Source organism: Typopeltis vanoorti, chromosome 8 (genome assembly GCF_054136105.1).
Source record: "Typopeltis vanoorti isolate ZY-2024b chromosome 8, IOZ_Tvanoo_1.0, whole genome shotgun sequence".
Lineage (NCBI taxonomy): Eukaryota > Metazoa > Arthropoda > Arachnida > Uropygi > Thelyphonidae > Typopeltis > Typopeltis vanoorti.
This window is the reverse complement of record NC_143556.1, coordinates 71,510,284-71,529,481: the sequence shown is the minus strand read 5'-3', so window position 1 is coordinate 71,529,481 and position 19,198 is coordinate 71,510,284. Positions and strand designations below refer to the sequence as shown.

General features: G+C 35.4%; 1 protein-coding gene across 1 annotated transcript in view; it reads right to left on the bottom strand.

Annotated features, from left to right (window-relative positions):
- rt (Protein O-mannosyltransferase rt) overlaps positions 1-19,198 on the bottom strand; it is a 375,338-nt gene that overhangs the window by 268,320 nt on the left and 87,820 nt on the right. Inside the window, exons 6-7 of the mRNA XM_090396396.1 lie at positions 18,235-18,343; positions 10,824-10,892 (exon numbers count right to left, since the gene is read on the bottom strand). Of these exons, the coding sequence (XP_090252522.1) occupies positions 10,824-10,892; positions 18,235-18,343 (178 nt within the window). The remainder of the gene's footprint in view (positions 1-10,823; positions 10,893-18,234; positions 18,344-19,198) is intronic.

The window sequence follows — 19,198 nt, the reverse complement described above, 5'->3', positions numbered from 1 at the left end:
CCACATTTATCCCTTTCAAGAACATTCTCTTTGTTGGATTGTACATCCTGGCTTTGAATCCGCCATCTTGTTGGAACGTTATTCTTATTTAAATTATCCATTATTATTTGTTAGATGCTGATCTGAATATAGAGAAATTTATATTATCCTGTGCCACCCTATATTCAGACTAGTCTATATATACTATAGTGGAATCAATCATCAACTAACTTTAACAATCTCTCTTTATACAGGCCGAGGTTAATATTATCATTTAAGGCTTCCGCAAGGTCCGATATTTTTTTTATGAGTGGTGCAATGAAGAGAATCAGGCAAATACCAAATTGAAATCAATAAAACAAAACATTTAATGCAGGGTTATATAACATGTACATTAAGTATAACTTTGAAAACAAGATAATGCAAATCAATTTAGTTCAAATATTCATAACAACATAAACATTAGGCATCAGACATCCAGCTGTCAATTCTACATTCTTCCGAATAATTAAAATGGTTCACACAGTTCAATGTTACAGAATCTTACAGTAAATACCCTTATAGTTGAACTCTCTAATTCTCTCTTAGTCAGCAAACACTTAATTCAATTATGAGGCAGTTATCACTTCAAGGGAGAAACACTTTTAAGCTCCATACTTTGGCTATTTTTAGTAGAACACCACAGTTAATATTAAGATATATCAGGCGGAGCTAACTCTTATTTCTTCATGCTGAAATATAAAAAAAAAATGGACTGCTCTTACCGGGTTACATCCTTTGCACATTGGATTCACTATAGGCACACTTAAAACTGAAGTTAACTATCACTTTGAAGTAACACTATTCAAAAGGAATCTTCACTATATAACTGAAATATTAAACATAGAGCTTCACAAGTCTTGATGCATTCGTTTTAGATAATCTACTTATTCCTTGTTTTCTTCTATGCATTAAATTCAGCCCTGTACTATTCTTCCTCAAAACAATTGGAATTCGTCGTAATTTTAGAATTCCGTATATATATTCCTAATTGCCTATTAATTTCCCGGTTCCTTCCTAATCTATTTACAGCATATCCAAATCCCTTTGCTGCCACCTGTTACTTTACTCCTTGCTGTCCTGAATGCTTCTCCTTTGTTTTCTTTCGTTCCAATAAAATACCTTCATTCTTCCAGCCAAAATCCGGTTCTAGCCAGTTCAGCTCATATAAACTCCTTCTCCCTTTGAATACTGTAGCTCATGCTCCATGCACATACTATCTAAAATTAACTCCGATTCCTTGACAACAGCCAATCAAATGCATTCAGAAGAATTACATAAAATTACTTTCTCTTTCAGTAATAATGTTCAGTAGTAATGTTAATAAAAATAAAAAAAAAATATCACAGTTCATATAATATACATTTAAATTTACTTACACAGTTTCAGAGCCTGTGTAGCTCAGTAGACGTGGCGTTTGCACTCTACAGCGCTTGACCGCACGAAGAAAGGATTTGGTGGTTCAAATCTAGTCGCCGACTAGAGGAAATTTTTCTAAGCCTTTTTTCGACCGGTTCCCGAGTTAGTCGATCTCTGGCACGGGTAAGCGGGTTTTTCGTCCTGTAAACTCAAGAAAATCGACGGTAGAACCCACATTATTTTCAGACATTAAATATATTGTGTTAAGGTTAGGGACCACGAGATGGTGGCACATTTGAGCCGTCTCTCTTCACTGTGTACCGCTTAATTAGTGATAGCCTTGAGCCATCTATCTCCGATTGGTACCAGTGGAGATTGAACTGCCCACTCAGTCTCCAAAAGTTAGATAGGGCTAAATGGCCTCGCTTACTCCCGTATACGGGAATAAAAAGGTGTTAGCTGATTTTTTTTTTTTTATTTATTACACAGTTTCTTACAACATTTACACAGGAATTAATAAAATAAACTGAATGATATTTTAATACAGAGTCCTATCAGTACCAATACATATTTTAGATTAATTAATTAAACAATAATAAACAGACTCCAAATAATTATATGAATAATAATTTACAAGTAAGAGACTAACAACAAATGATATTTACAGTCTTGCTTATAACATGGCGGATTATGTTAAATGTGAATGAAGAATTAAAACATACAAAATAATTTCATTCACAATTTAACACTCTTGATAGTAAACAGCACACTTTCATGCCAGATCAAGTGGCATCTAGAAATGGAAGAAAGGCTGAAACAACACTCATCTGTAAAGAGTAAATTAGCCCACTGGCATCCAATTTTTATGGATACAACACCATTGAAAACGTGCTCTATGATGAACTGTGGATAAAGTGACACAGGCCTACTTGTCGCAGATGTCTTGCCACAGCAAAAATCTGGAACACATTCCAGTGGTTTCAAATATCAGTAATTGTGTGGCCTTCTTCAAAGTTTCCAATAATTCTTCCCCATACGAAATCATCTAAATGATGTCTTTGAGACATTACAAGACATCCAAGTTTGCAACTTTATTCCTTCACGGAAAGAGCTTCCTTAAAGCACAATTCATTTTGGGGGGGAAGCCTTTTATCCTATGTGACCCCCCTTTGCACATGATTCAAAAATCTGATTGTGTACTTGCTTTTTACTCAAAATCATCAGTTATACAAATTGCCACAAGCTGATTCGTCTGAATTTGCTGTTGTAATCATCAGAAATAGTGTTCATCCTTAGGTTTTGGATACCAGTATATTATACTTAGGACAGTTTAGCTAACCATAATTGCAAAATATCGGATATACGTTTAAAGGAATTTCAGTATCTTCATAATCAGGGCTTCAGAAATCTCCTTGCCCACTCACCATAGGAGAGTTATCAGAGACAAGCTGCAAGTGAATTTTCATCCTCATTTTAAATGCATTCAAAATATATTACTTTCTTCACATAACTCACAACAAGTTTATTTCCAAAAAATTGAAAAAAAAAAAAAAAACACTTTGTTTCTGAAATCCTCAATTCAAACACTACAGCGTTCTCTTTTAAAAAAATTGCAATTTTAGTTTTTTATTTTTATTGAAAAGAAAATGAAAGAGTTTGAGAACAGGAATCAAACCTTGGAGATTCAGTGGCAAACTCTGAAGAGAACATTGATTGATTCTGCCAGAGAGGCATGTGGTGAGGTTGTGTGCAAGGATAAAAAAATCAGAATTTCCTGGTGGACACAGGAAGTTAAAGAGGCAGTGAAGGAAAAGAAGAAAGCATATCAAAAGTTCCTGGCAAATAAATCAGCTTTTACTCTTACAGAATACAGAGACAAATGTAAGAAAGCTAAACAGTGTGTAAAACTAGCTAAACAAAAGTCATGGGAGGACTTTGGCAAGAATATAGAAAATAAATATCAAGAAGGTGGCAAAATATTCTGGAGGTTGTTGAAGAAGCTTAGGAATGGAGGAAAGAGTGCTGTAAAAGGAGTTAGAGATGATAAAGGTGACATGATAACAGGAGAAAAAGATATCCTTGAAGTATGGAGTAATTACTTTGAAAAACTGCTAAATGAAACAAGCAGTGATGACAACACAGTGATAAAAAAAACACTGACCAGGCATGCAGTCAGGAATACATATCCATACTTGAAGTAGAAAAAGCCATCAAAGGCTTGAAATGTGGAAAGGCAGCAGGAGTAGATGATATTCGACCAGAAATGCTGAAGTATGGTGGTATAAAAGTCTTACAGTGGCTGCACTGCATAGTTCAGAAAGCCTGGACTGAGGGACGAATTCCCAATGATTGGAGTAGAGCTCTCATAGTACCTATATATAAAAAGGGAAATAAAACTGAATGTGAGAATTACAGAGGTATTTCCCTACTGAGTGTTCCTGGCAAGCTCTATGCAAGCATACTTGAGAAACGGTTGAGAAGAATTGTGGAAGAAAAGCTTGGTGAAGAACAAGCTGGATTGAGGCCAAATAGAGGCTGTCAGGATCAGATCTTCACTTTACGACAAATAGTCGAGAAAGCATGGGAATATAACAAAGATCCGTATTTAAGTTTTGTCGATTTGGAAAAGGCATATGACAAGGTGCCAAGAGAGAAGCTATTCAATATGCTACAGTTATATGGTGTCAATAGGGCATTATATCGAGCAATACTTAGTCCTTATTTGAGTTGTAAGTCAGCAGTTAGAATTGAAGGAAGTACAGGAAGATGGTTTAATGTTAAATCTGGTGTGAGACAAGGATGTACATTATCCCCTCTGTTATTCATTATCTATGTGGATCACATTATGAAGGAAAGTGGTATTAAACCTGATATCAAAATTGGAGATGTTAATGTCAGCTCTTTGCTTTATGCGGATGATGTTATACTTCTAAATAAATCCGCTACAAGTCTGCAAGATTCTCTGACTAAATTGAATAGCTGTTGTAATAGATATGGTATGAAGGTCAGCAATAAAAAGACAAAGACAATGAAAATAGGCATAATCATTGAAAATGTCAACTGTGTTGTGAATGGAGAACCTGTGGAACAAGTAAAACATTTCAGTTACTTAGACACGATTTTTACTGAAGATGGTAAATTAAATATAGAAATAGACAACAGAATCAACAAAGCTGGTATGGTGGGAAGTCAATTGAATAAATTCATATGGAATAAGAGAGAAATTAGTCGGAACACTAAATTAGCTGTATACAAGACAGTGTTCAAACCAGTTTTAACTTATGGATCTGAGAGCTGGGTCAGAAGTAAAACACTTGACCAAAGACTAGAGACTGCAGATATGAGATTCCTGAGAAAGATTAGAGGCGTGAACAGATGGCATCAATGGCAATATCATATTAAAAATGAGGATATTAGGAAAGAACTTGACATTGTCAGCATCCAGGAATGCGTTAGCAGAGCTAATCTCAGGTGGTATGGTCACTTAAATAGAATGGGAGAGGAAAGATTAGCAAAACAAGTGTTCTCTGCCAGGTTAGCAGGAAAACGACCCAGAGGAAGACCAAGATATAGGTGGATTGATACGGTACAAAGTGCCTTAGACGACAGAAATATAAGATCTGATAATGTTGGAGTCTTGACAAGTAACAGACTGATTTGGAGGAAAATTGTAGATAGGAAGTTAGTAATGATGTAAATTTTTCATGTAGTACTGTCATATCCTGTACACCCCTTGAGGGTACATGGCAGGAATTTGATGATGATGATGATGATGCAATTTTAGTTGCTCAGTTTCTCTAAATCATAATCGAAACCAATCATCTTCACTTCCATCCTTTTATATCCTAAATTTACTTTTCAGAACTTTAGTTTTTCTTTCTGTATGAAATAATAAGAAAAATACAGTCATTAAAAACTTGACTTGCCATATCTTCTTACTTCCAACAGTTGTCCTACTGTCAATGTCATAACACAACATCTGATAACTTTTAAACATTTTTCTTTCTTTCTATATGAAAGACTTCATAAATGTCTACTACTGAGTTCCAAAAAATCTCCGTAATTTCTCTTAGTAATATAGTGTTCTTTTTACTACATGCATACTCCACTATGCATCACACTTCTGATTTTCGTTTTAGTTATGAAGCATGAAAAATGAGCTGTCATTATGTGTTATAGTTACAGCACTTTACTCAAAAAGTAACTCTCACACAATTCAAATGTGTGAGAAAACAAGTAAGGTTTTCATGTCATGAACAGGTTTAAATTAAATTATAGTTACCAGTCCTAGTTTAGTCCTCCTCATTTATGAAAAAATTAATATGAAAATAAGGAAAGTCACATCGACCTATTCCTTACCTCTAAACAAATTAAGAACATCCATCAAAATTTTTGGGCAAGCAATAATTTTTTAAATATTGGACTCTTTGTAACGCTCTGTTATTATTGAAGACTACGGAAGGAGCCTCGCGAACTAAACTAAGACCATTTATTATTTCCAATAAATAAATTTAATAATCAAATCAATGAATTCAATTCAGTTCAATATTAATCTTACACATATATACAATATTAACAATGTCAGTTAATAATATTAACTGACAATATTAAAAAGAAATGCTTTTTCTAAAAATATAATTTCCCTAACAAAATAAACCAGTAATTATAAATACACACAAAAAATGAAATTGGCACAATTTATTAAATACTATAGTACATCTATACATGTTATTCTGCCCACATCTTTATCCCTTAAGTATATATATATATGAGTAATTGTAATATGGTATTTTCCTAAACTTATTTTCATAGCTTACAATGTGAATTAGCTAAGTGTAATTGAATACAGGAACATTTTACATAAATGAAAATGATTTTAATACTGTTATGTTATACAAGTTGCACCAGCTATTCTGTCTGGCTTCTTCAGGACAAGTATAATGGTACAAACTAACATTTGCTAATAAAAAAGAAGAATGGAGTAACACAGTCAAATAAATTAAAACTGACCTGTAACATCATAAGCATGGAACGTGGTGTATCAGTTATTGTTTATTGAGTGCGTTATACAGTTTTTAGTGAAATGAAATTCTGGTAAGCTGAGTGAACTTATTAGGCTTTTCCAGATGTCTTTCAAAATCATAACTGGTAATTAGCTTAAGGAATTAACAACACATATAACGGATATTAAATAAAGCAAACTTTAATGAATACCTTCAATATTTCGGCAACGTCACATTGCCATCTTCAGAAACATACAAATATGGTATGTGCATGCAGGCACTAACAAAAGCAAATGAGGAAGAAGGCAAGAAACTAAAATTGTTCTTAAAGTCTTAACGGTGCCCCCTAGCAGGCTAATTGGGTTGTCTTGGCCATTGGGCTGAAATTCTCATAATGTAGGCTTCCCAAATTTGGGGTAGTTTCATGCACCCAAATTTGTTGAGGTTTGGAATGTTTTTTAGAGCTGCTGATGATTCAATGAATAATCTTTCGTACTTGAACTTGTTGCGGTGTATTATTTTAGTTTTCTTCCAACGAATTCTATGGCGGGTATCTAAGGCATGGTCTGCCAACCCAGAGTGGCTGTACTGGTGAGATCAAATGTAGTCTTTGTGTTCTGAAATCCCGATATGCACTGTCCTGCCTGTTCGGCCAAAGTAGGACAGTTTACAGCTGCAAGGGACCTGGTATACACCTGGTGTATACCAGGTCTTTCAGAATCATTCCTAGCAAATGTTAGTTTGTACTGTTATACTTATCCTGAAGAAGCCAGACAGAATAGCTGGTGAAACTTGTAGACAATTCTTGTATATAATTTACAAATATCTGGTCAACTGTTATGTTATTTAAAAAATACAATTATTCTTGCACATACAAGTCAAAGGTTGGATCACGTGACTGAGTGCATTGTGAAAAGTGAGTCTGGCTTCACAGCAAGTGCTACTTACTTTCTTGTTCTCATGAATTTTATTATTTGTCTTTCCTATTAAATTATTTAATTATGGATAATTTTTATAAATTTTTTTGGATGGATATTTTTTATAAATCATATTTATGGATAATTTACATAAGTTCACCCTTCATTATAAATAATAACAGAAAGAAAACACAAACTGAGTTCTTGTGAGCTGTGTTTTATAGCATACATTTCAAACCCATAAAGTAGACTGAATACTTTGGGCAAGTAAAATTTTTTATGTGGCTAGTAGATTCTGCAGCCCTGTTCATAATAATGAGTGATAACATAAATGATTTGTAAAATATTATTTTCAATTTCTTAATAAATCAAGCAAAACTGATTTATATGAAGATGTATCTGAAAAATTCAAACTGTGCTTTGAACACAACAAGAAAGGCAACAACTTCAACTTCAGATATATGACAATATTTCAGTATCTTTATTTAAAAAGAGTTTAAGTGCTCAAACACACTGTTCTAATAAAATACAATTACTACCTGTTTTTTTATTTTATTTTTATTTATTTCTAGTATATGCCTGAAACACACTGTTCCAATAAAATATACTTACTACCTGTTTTGTTTATTTTATTTTATTTTTATTTAATTCTGGTATATGCCTAACCAAACTGGCCCCATGACCACACAGGATACAGTCATAGGATATATACGGCAAGGAAGGCAATGGGAAACCACCTGGCTCATAGTCTTGGTTGCTGCTATAGGCCAGGGGGGTACAGGTGGTAATATTGAATTCATGCATCAGCAAATTAGTGCAGTGAGTACAGGGTTGGTGATTATTATGGGGGATTTTAATTATGGTGATATCAATTGGAAGGAGGAAATATCACGTGACAAAAAGGAAATGGAATTCATACATCTTCTACAAGATAATTACTTGAAACAGCACATAACTGAAGGGACACATGGTGTGAGAGTGTTGGACCTGGTCATGGGTTCAGAGGATATATGCATAAGTAAGGTCCTTGTTACCTCCAATTGGTGAGCAATCATGTGGGATTGACTTGGGAAGTTGCAAAATTTGTGGATTTCTCTCTCTCTCTTAAGAAGGGGTATATACGGAACTACAGGTTAGGCAATTATAACAAGCTTTGGAGTGAGCTTGCAGCAGTTCCATGGCAGAACATATTGCAGAGGAAAAATGTCAGCAGTGCATGGGATAAAATCAGTGGGTATCTGAGGAAGGCAATATCATATTGTGTCCCCATAGTCAGGAAGATAAACAAGGTAGGCATTAGATGGATGAGTAGTAGTAGTAGTAGTATCAAGCTTGATCTGCAAAAAAAAAGAAAATGTTAAGGAGAATTTACAAGGAGAAAGGTGATCAGTACACCCATGAGCAGTACAAGGTTCAAGCTAAGAAGGTTACCAACATAGTAAGAAAAGCTAAATCAGATTATGAGAAGACCTTAGCCAAGGAGACCAAGGATAATCCCAAAGAGTTCTTCCGCTATGTTGCAAGTAAAAGGAAGAATGACTTCGGAAGGATAACTTTAGTGGGTGCTGATGGTATTGAGGTGAAAAATTCAGATGTAATAGTAGAGTTACTGAGTGATCACTTTTCAAAAGTTTCTTAACTTCAAAAGTCTATCACCTGGGTGATAGACTTTTGAAGTTAAGAAATCAGAGGTACTAAGTATATTGCAAAATTTAAATGCAAACACTGCTGTAGGTTTAGATCGAATATCAGCTCAGGTGTTGTGTGAATGTACAAAGGAATCTTCAATGCCCCTTACTTGGTTATTTAACTTAGGTTTGAACTCTGGTATGGTTTCTAGGGAGCAGAAGGATATATGCTCCCAGAAGGAAGGTAAAGTAGTTCCTTTGCATAAAGGTTGCTCTAAAACTGCGGTAGTTAATTACAGACCAATGACCATCTCGGGAGTGGTGGTAAAAGTATTGGAAAAGTTGGTTAAAAACAAAATTCAAGAATGGGTGGATCAGGATATGATACTCTATAGGGGCCAACATGGTTTTGTTAAAGGTCGATTCTGCCTTAGCAATTTATTAGCTTTTTATAATAGAATGACATCTGAGTTGGACAAAGGAAATGGCTACACAGTGGTACTTCTGGATTTTGCTAAGGCTTTTGACAGGATACCCCATGGAATACTGTTGCGCAAATTGGAGCAGATGGGGATGGATACAACTGGTGATATGGATAGGAGAATGGCTCAGGGAGAGAGAGATACCAGAGAAGGTGGTGTATGGAGGAGCAGAATCCAGGATGAGGCAGGTAACCAGTGGTGTGCCTCAGGGCTCTGTGCTTGGGCCATTGTTGTTTAATTTGTATATAAATGATATAGGAAATGGCTTAAAGGGAGATATTCAGTTATTTGCTGATGATGCAAAGTTGGGTAGCACAGTAAAAAATCAAGCTGATGCTGTGAGTTTGCAGGATGATTTAAATATGCTGGCAAAATGAGCAAAAGGTAATGGATGTCAGTTCAATATGCAAAAGTGTAAAGTTATGCATTTTGGGATTAAAAGATTACCAGTTGTGTACTACATTGATGGAACGGTTCTCCAAGAGATTGACGAGGCTAGGAACTTATGGGTGTTGGTAGATAGGGAGATGAAGTTCAGGGGACACATTGCTAAGGTGTCCAAGATTGCACATAGGATTACTTAGTTATTGAGGAACACAATAACACACTAACATCCAGAGATAAAGAGGTTATTATTCCCCTTTATAAAGCATTGATACTTCCACATTTGGATTACTGTGCTCAGGTCTGGTCACCTGGATTCCTTGGAGATGAGGAGGTTGTGGAGAGGGTTCAGAGGAGAGTGACTAAGTTGGTGAGTGATGCAAAAAATGCTCCCTATATTGATAGATTGAGACTTGTGGATTGTAGAGGTTGCTTGATAGGTGGAGAAGAGGGGATATGATAGAAACATTTAAAATACTAAAAGGTTTTTATAAGATTGATGCAGGGGAAATGTTTCAGCTGTGTGATAGTGATGGAAGAACAAGAGGTCATCCTGGAAATTAAGGAAAGTGCGGTTAACAAGGGTGTGAGAACGAGGTTTTTCACCTGGAGGGTGGTGAATGAGTGGAATGCATTGCCTAACTCAGTTGCGAGTTCTTCGCCTGTAAATGAATTCAAGAAGAAATATGATAGATACTGTTTTGATAGTGCGAGTCTCCCGCGATGAGTCTACTGACTCCATGGAGATACCAGTAATAATAATAATAGTAATTTCCTTAGATGGTGATATATATATATATATATATAGCTGCCCCTAAACAGCCGAAAGGGCTATAACCACACAACATAAGCCTAACAAAGTTAAATCAAAGATGCTATACTACGTTGTATTTAACTAATTAATACAGAATCTACAGAACAAAAGTAAGGTTGCTATATTAACTAAAAATAAATAAGTAATTGAAAACTATGCAAAACATGGATAATAATCCACATAGTATAAATTATAACTAGATTTGGAGATGTACTTACCAAACTGCACATGTAAGTAGAACACTGGTAAATATAAGCCAAATCCACCATTTTCCCGAGTATGGTCTACTAAAAATTATCCATGTCACAATTATTAAACAAATTAAATGAATAAAACTAACATACAGTTGACTCTCACCACAGCAAATGGACTACAGAAATAGTTTATTACTTTTTTTTTATATCTAACCTCCTTTAAAAACAGCACTGATTCTATGGGAATTTGGTTGAGATTTTCTGACAGTTGGTTACAACAAGTGTTTGATATAGTGAGAACCAACTGCATGTTTCAAAATACAGGAAAATTCTAGCATATACGAATATTCTAGCATAAAATTCTAGAGTATACTTTTATACTCTGTAGTAAATAAATATACGTATAAATATATATATATATATTTGTTTATATATAGTGTTTTTCCTGTTGGGAAAAATAAGAATGTGTAAAATGATTGCGACTACTTATGGAGCCTTGTAAGAACAACTTCCTCAATTCCAATGCTTAATTTCAAACTTAATGTCATGTAATTTGTTTATCAATGCTTTCTGCCATGATGACTACCATTGGACAATTAGCTTTGGTCTTGTAAAGTGTCTGTAATCTGTATATGGTAAACAGTATGCCAAAAGAGTATGAGTTGATCTAACAGATGCATCTGTGGTCTTATTTCGCTTAATTCTAATGTGGCTGGGAATCCAGCACAACCAAATGTCAAAATTAAGAGTTTTCATTTCATACAACATAGAACATAGCACAGGATGTGATTTATACGTAAGACTGCCTATAAAGAGCTCAATAAGTCTGTATAAAACTACACACTTTTGGTATTGGTTTTCTTTTATATGCACAAGTGAAGGTTGAATGGAATGCAACTCTGCTATATGAGAGTTGTTTAAAAAGTTTGTTAAATTTCCGATAGATGGCAACACAATTCATTCATTCATACATGTATCGACATGTATGAGTGAATGTGTCGACATGTATCATCTTTATCATGATCCCCGGCAAAATTTTAGCCACAAGCAATGCGTAGTTCATGTTTTGCCAACATTTAAAATGACTGTGTTCGCATTTTTTATAAAAATGGAGAAAAATGAGTTTCGTGCAATGATAAAACATTTTTATTTGAAGAAGTGGACGGCTGTGCAGATCAAAGCCGAGTTAAATGTAGTTCATGGGGACTCTGCACCAGCATTAAAGACTATTGATTTCTGGAAAAATGAGTTTAAACGTGGTTGTAAGTCCATCGAAGATGAAGAGCACTCTGGATGCTCAACTGAGGTCACTACGAAGGAAATGATTGACAAAATTCATGATATCATTATGGAAGATCACCGAGTGAAAGTGCATGAGATTGCTAAGATTGTAGGCATCTCAACTGAATGGGTGTATAATATCCTGCACAAAAAATTGCACATGAAAAAGCTGTGGACGCGCAATGGGTGCTGCGATTGCAGACTCTCGATCAAAAACGCACGCAAAAAGATATTTCAACGCAGTGTTTGGAGACGTTTAATTGCAATTTCCAGGATTTTTTGAGTCAATTCATGACTGTAGACGAAACTTGGATCCTCACCGGAGTCCAAGCAGCAGTCAAAACAGTAGACAATGCCCAGTGAAACAGTCAAAAAAAGTGAAGACCGTTTTGTCAGATGGCCACTGTTTTTTGGGATTCCCAAGGAATTATCATGATAGACTTTATTTATAGATTTTATTTATGTTATTTATTATTTATTTAATTTTTTTTTCAAAAGAACATATTTTTTTTATTTTTATCACTGGAGGTCAGGCTAAGAAAAAGATTATTAACAGCATAGATTTAATTTACCTTTATAGAGTGCAAGAGCATGTAGCTTGGTTGCCTATACACATGTATCTTTCTAATGATGACTTCAATACAGGGGTTGAAACGTCAAGTGCTATTTTATTAATAATAAGTAAAATAATCATTTCAACACATGTGTTTTGTGTCCCTAAATTCATAAACATGAACATGTCAACAGCTTGCATATCTCTTTAACACGCATACCAAAAGAACATATGACAGTCTGACGTGTGTGATATTGAGCTTCCCAAAGCAGAGAATAATTAAGAGACAACCATTTCCATCTAAGTGACAGAGCCAATTCATTTGCTTCAACATCAAGACTTTGTGTGGGTGACGTGCAAAAGGCACTAGTAGCTACCTTGATGATGGATGGTATCCGACCATCGCAGAATAATAGACTTGAAATCCATACTCCAACTTTGTATATACAAGCACATGATAAAGACAAAGCAATGAAGATAGATCAGCAGCCCATTCAGTAGAGGATAGAGTGCGAAGGAGATTCAATGCTCTCTTGCACTTTTCTCTTAGTTGATGAATGTGTACAAGGAATGTAAGTTTATGTCAAAGATGAGTCGCAAGAATTTGGCTGCTGTTGCTACTGGAATAGCAGTTCATCCCATTCTTAATTCAGGATCTGGATGAAGAGTGCATTTTCAACAGAAGTATATACAGACACTTATTTCTGCTGAAAATCTGAACCCATTGCTAAGAGTTCATAGACAAGCACAACTGATTGCTCGCTGAATTACAATAACATTATGAGAGTGACAGTGAATTGTGAAGTCACAGCGGGAAGAAGCTGTTTAGTGATTGAGTTAACATTGATAGCAAAAAGTGTTGCACTTAAGATGGAGCCTTGAGGAACACCCTATTCTTGATGATATGACACAGACAGCTAACTTCCCACCCTGACTTGGAAATCTCATCCGGGCAGAAAGTTTTTGATAGATGCAGAAAGGTGTTTCCTCTGAGACCTAGGTTATAGAAGTATTTTAATATGCCATATCTCCAGGCTGTGTAATAAGCTTATTCCATGGCAAAGAAAACTGAAACCAGATGTTCTTGCTTCAGGAATGCATCTCTTATATAGGTTTCTAAATGTACCATATGGTCTAAAGTTGAACGATGTTGATATCCACATTGTGTATTGGAGAGAAGATAGCTGCTTTCTAAATACCAGTGAAGCTGACATTAACCATTTGCTCTAATATCTTACAAAGACAGCTGGTCGGAGCAATAGGTCGATAATTATTTGTTTGTGTGGGTTCCTTTCCTGGGTTTGGGATATCTTGGCCAAGAATCTTGATCTGGAAACTCTTCTTCTGCAATATTCTGTTGTGTAGTAAGAGAAGGAGATCCACAGAAGATGATAGATGTTTTATCATTTCATAATGGATATCATCAGGTCCTACTGCACTAGGGTGAGACAATAAAAGAGCTCTTTTTAGTTCCTCCTTAACAAACAACTGATTGTATGGCTCAAGCCCACTGATTTAGCCACTATTTCTCTTGCTGCTCTTTCAATATTAAAAATTCAGAAGGATGTGAAGCTGTGTTGTTGAGATTCTGGCAAATTTTTTTCCCAAAGTGTCTACAATAGCTTTGGGATCAGCAATAACAGATACGTTATGGAGTATGGTAGACTATATATACCTTTCGTTTTCTGGATTTTATCCCATACAGTTTTTGCACTGGTCATTTGATTAACTGATGATGTAAATTGAATCCAAGATTGTTTTTGACTCTGATGTTTCACATAACATACTTTGACACGAGCACACTTAAAAACTATTAAGTCTGATGTGATGGGATATCTACGAAATATACCCCATGCTGATCTTTTTTTTTGGCAGCCTGGCATTCTGGGTTCCACCAAGACTTTGGAGAGAGTGGAAATAGATGATGTTCTTAGAATGGAGGCTGTTTCTGTCTGGAAAATGTAGTCTTCTGTTACATACTCTACTGCTTCAATGCTAAGTGTCTGATTGATTGCATCAGCATTAAATTTTGCAAGATAGGAAAAGGTGTTCCAGTCAGCCAGGTCCATTTTCCATATGGGCATCCATGTAGGAAAATATGGTTACTGTGAATGCATTGTGCAAAGAACAGAAAAATTATCACTTCCATATATGTTCTCTCTTGACATCCCAGGTGAGGAGCGGAAGAATGGAAGGGCAGCAGATTGTAAGATCAATTGCGAAATGTGAACAGGTAAGAACATGGAAGAAACTATTGAGTCTAGTATTCAAAAGTGAGAGGTCATTATTGTCAAGGATTCGTTCAATGACACGACCTCATCTATTTGTGTCTGCACTACCACACACAATACTGTGACGCATAAGAAGCATGGGTTCAGGAAATTGCAAGATAAGGTCATCAAGATCAATTTCATTTAACTCAGCACTCAGGGGTAAATAATAAAAAATCCCGTGGATAGGCAAATCACTACTGCTTTCAGAGTAGTATTAAGCTGGACTGATGGAAAGGAGTATGACTGCCCACTAGAATAGCTACTCCTCCATGTCCTACAGACAGAAACAAAAAGATTTGTGTTTCTGCAGCAAAATCTTGATATTATCAATATTCTGAAAAAAAACCATGACAGAAAGTTTTTTAACTTTGGTATATTATGTATTCAAGATACCAAGTAATTTTATATAAATTTGGTTTTTAATCCTATTTCCCAAGTGAGTAAACAGACAAGTGAGTCAAGTTTGCACCTGCATGTAGTAGGTGCAAGCAAACTTGACTCACTTGTCTGTTTGCTCACTTGGGAAATAGGATTAAAAACCAAGTTTATATAAAATTACTTGGTATCTTGAATACAAAAACCATGACAGTTAAATTATAAAAATTTTCCTTTGTTTTGGCTTTATAGATTTGTCTGGTTTTCAGGGGATTGAGGGCTTACCTTTGTCAGTATATTTATCAATTATTTTTGGGAAGTATGGGGAGGGGCAGTGTCCATCTCTTCCTCTGGTAAAATTTCAATACATCTGATGTGTCAGGGTCGATTGGCAAGTTTAATTTACTTTAAGTGGATACCAAAGTATCCATTTTTTCTGTGAGGGTGTCTGGTGGTTTATCCTTAAGTGATATCCTTGCCATAATTTTTTGACAACTAGGTTCTTATTGAATGGAACCATGTCTGGAGTTGTCTCTGGAGTAGGACCATAAGTCATGCAATTGATGCATTCAACAGAGAGGCATGCATGATCATAAAGTCCAGGTATAGTGAAATTATCAGATGGTAGAATAGACATATGAATTATCAACACATTAGTACAAGAAAAGTATATTTAATATATTGCCAGATATTTCAGTTGGAAATATCTGGCAATATATTAAATATAATTTTCTTGTGCTAACATGTAGATAATTCTTAATTTCATGTCACAAGTTTCTCTCAAAAGTAGAATAGATTATGTCAGCATAAGAGGATCTCAGAACAGGTATAGTGATGGTTAACTTCCTTTTTTGCATCCTCATATATTTTGTTCTGTTTTAATTTTTTTTTTTTTTTTCATCTTTCCACTTCTGACATATACAGGAGTAAGTGGGATGATCTCCCAGACAGTTTACACATTTAGCTTTTTTGCAGAGCAAGATCTGTTATCATGCTCTTTACTACCACAACAGACACAGATGGTAGAGCCATAAGAGGTAGTTTGGGCATGCCTATATTTCTGACATTTAAAGCATCTTAGTGGATTAAGGATGTACATTCTAACAGGACAGCTGAGAAAACCCTACTTTTACAGATGTTGAAGGCCTAGATATATCAAAAGTAAGGATGATGTTCCTGGTTGGAACTGGGTCCATCCCTATGTATATCAGGATGTGCCTCACACTTGTCACTCCCTGATCTATAAGCTCTGAACATATCTCCTCATCAGGTACATCAAGGAGATCCCATTCTGATATCACTCCTCTACAAGAACTGAGTTTTATGAGGTGTTACTGTGATCAGTATTCCACCCACCAGTGTTGCTCTCAGTAGTTTCTCAGAATGTTGCTGACATGATATTCCCACAAGGATATCCAGAACCTAATTTCTTAACAGTCTTGGGAGATCCTGCCAGTCCTTCTAAACCTTTTGAATAAAGAATCGTGAGATTTTCCTATTTGGCTTTTCACTTGTTGCATGGATGATCGGAAATATTTGTACATTTATACTAGTATTATATATCTTTTGTTTATTACTTCTATTACCAAATGCTGTATCTACAGTATCAGTACTTGGCTGGGACTTTGTTAGGATCCCTGAAACATCTGAGGATGAAGAATTCATGCTGAAGAGGTTTTTTTGGGGTTCAGCACCAGAGTTCGTCACCCACAAAACCACACATGGATGCCCAGTAACTAGCAAGCAATGACTGCACTCAGGAATGGAACACCAGGGCTATCCCAGATGCTATACAAGCACCTTCAGATCCAAGACTTGGATCCTGAACCCAAACTATGGGATGACAGACTTACTTCAACATTGCTGACCCTTGCAGGTAAGCCCACTAGCTGAGTGATCCTGGCCAGGCCATCCAGGGCCTCCCATCTTCCCAAAGTAGAGCAAGACTACTAGGATCTCCCCCTCCTTTCCAGATGTCCACAGATTGCACTGCACGACAAACATGGCAGCAGGGCATTGGATCCCAGTGATGGTGGTCTGGAAGAAAGGACAGTAAAAAATACCCAGGAGAAGTAGAGAAAAGAATATGGGAAGTGAAGAAAAAGAGGAAGAATGAAAACGGCCAGTACAACACTGGGAGTTCCCCACCACCATGAACAGGTCCCCACAAATGGCAGTTCGTTGTAAAAATCTGCTGCTAGGTGCACTCTGTAGCTGCAGCATGCTCTCTGTTGCAGTTGGCATGCTATTTAAAAAAGTTCAGTCTTTTTTTGAACACGCCTCATATTTAGATTTGTAAAGGTCTTTGGTTGATTACCACATAATAACCTAGTAATTAAAATGGAATGGATGGGGTTGGATGGTAGATTAGTGTACTGAATTGGAGATTGGCTGTCTAATAGGTATCAGCAAGTTGTGTTTGGGGGTTAGGGACAATAGAAGAAAGACATTAGTGATGGTGGACCACAAAGAGATCATTGCTGTCTTCTATGTTTATGGTATCAAGAAAAGCTTGAATGATGATATGCAGTTGTCTGCAGACGATGCAAAGTTAGAAAGGGCTACAAGGCATAAAGCAGATGCCATGGCTTTGCAAGGGGACTTGAATAGACTGGGTGGATGTGCAAAAGAAAATAAACATCAAATAAAATTTTAAAAAATATATTTAATACTGGAAAAAAAACCAGTGGGAAGAGATAATCAGTGACAAACACTTTCATGAGAAATTAAAACACATGCCCAATGAACCGTATTTACCAAATGAATTTTTACATAGGGATAATGAATGGGATTTTGTGGCCACACTGTATATATATCTTTAACATGAGAGAAAATTAATGGTGACTTAACCTGCTTTGCATATGAAAGTCAACAATTTTGCATTCAAAGCCGTATATCATGCTCTATGTAACTATAGAATTACAAAACAAATAATAACGATAATAAAAGGTACCTTTTTTGCTCCTTACGAAATTTTAGCAGACAAAATATGCCTGATGTGGAGAAAAATAACAGCATACTTTCCATGAGTATGAATCTTGATTGAGTAAGAAGAGAATTTTCTGGAATACACAAATTGAGTTTTTTTCAAGCTAAAATAGATATTTAAATTTTTTATGATTACTTATAAATTAATTATAAATAAATATCTTAAGTCAGCCAATGAAAGAGAACTAACAACACACACACACACACATCTATATATGTATATTATTCAGGGAAAAAGAGTAGCTAAAGCATTTGACACTAAACACAATGATCAACTTCTTGACTGCAGACAGTTTCAAGTAAAGTGATACTGAAAAATTTCAAAATGTGGAATTAGACAACAAAGCTTATTTGTGCTCGTAATCCCACAGAAATCTGTTTCTATTAAGAAACAGAAGCATTTTTTTGTCATGAGAGAAGGTGACTAATATAATGAAAAAGGAAAAAGCTGCTCCTTGAATATTTAAACAGCGGAGTTGGAAATGAATCTCAGACATATAGAAATTTTTGGGGAAAAATTTGGAGAAAAGGGCAAAGCTAATAATAACAGTAATTACCTGCTGGTTTTCTATTTACTTACCATATTCTAATATGGTAAGTAAATAGAAATGTGCACAAAATTAACATGGATAAAATATGAGATATAAAAAAGTCTTACTGACTACATTATTATTGATGGTGATATCTTAGTCATCGATAATGATATCTTCATGCCTGTACAGCGAACATGAAATAGGAAGTGATAACCATTAATTGAGCAAGATAAAAATTAATATCATATTGAAAAGAAAAATGTGCAATAAAGTTTTATGAATAAAAGTAAAGCAGCTTTCAGAAATAAACTGTGGACTCAAATATACAAATAGTATGCTGGAGAAAAAAATAAACAGCTTAAAAACTTGGAGACTTGGTGGCAGACTGAAGAAAAC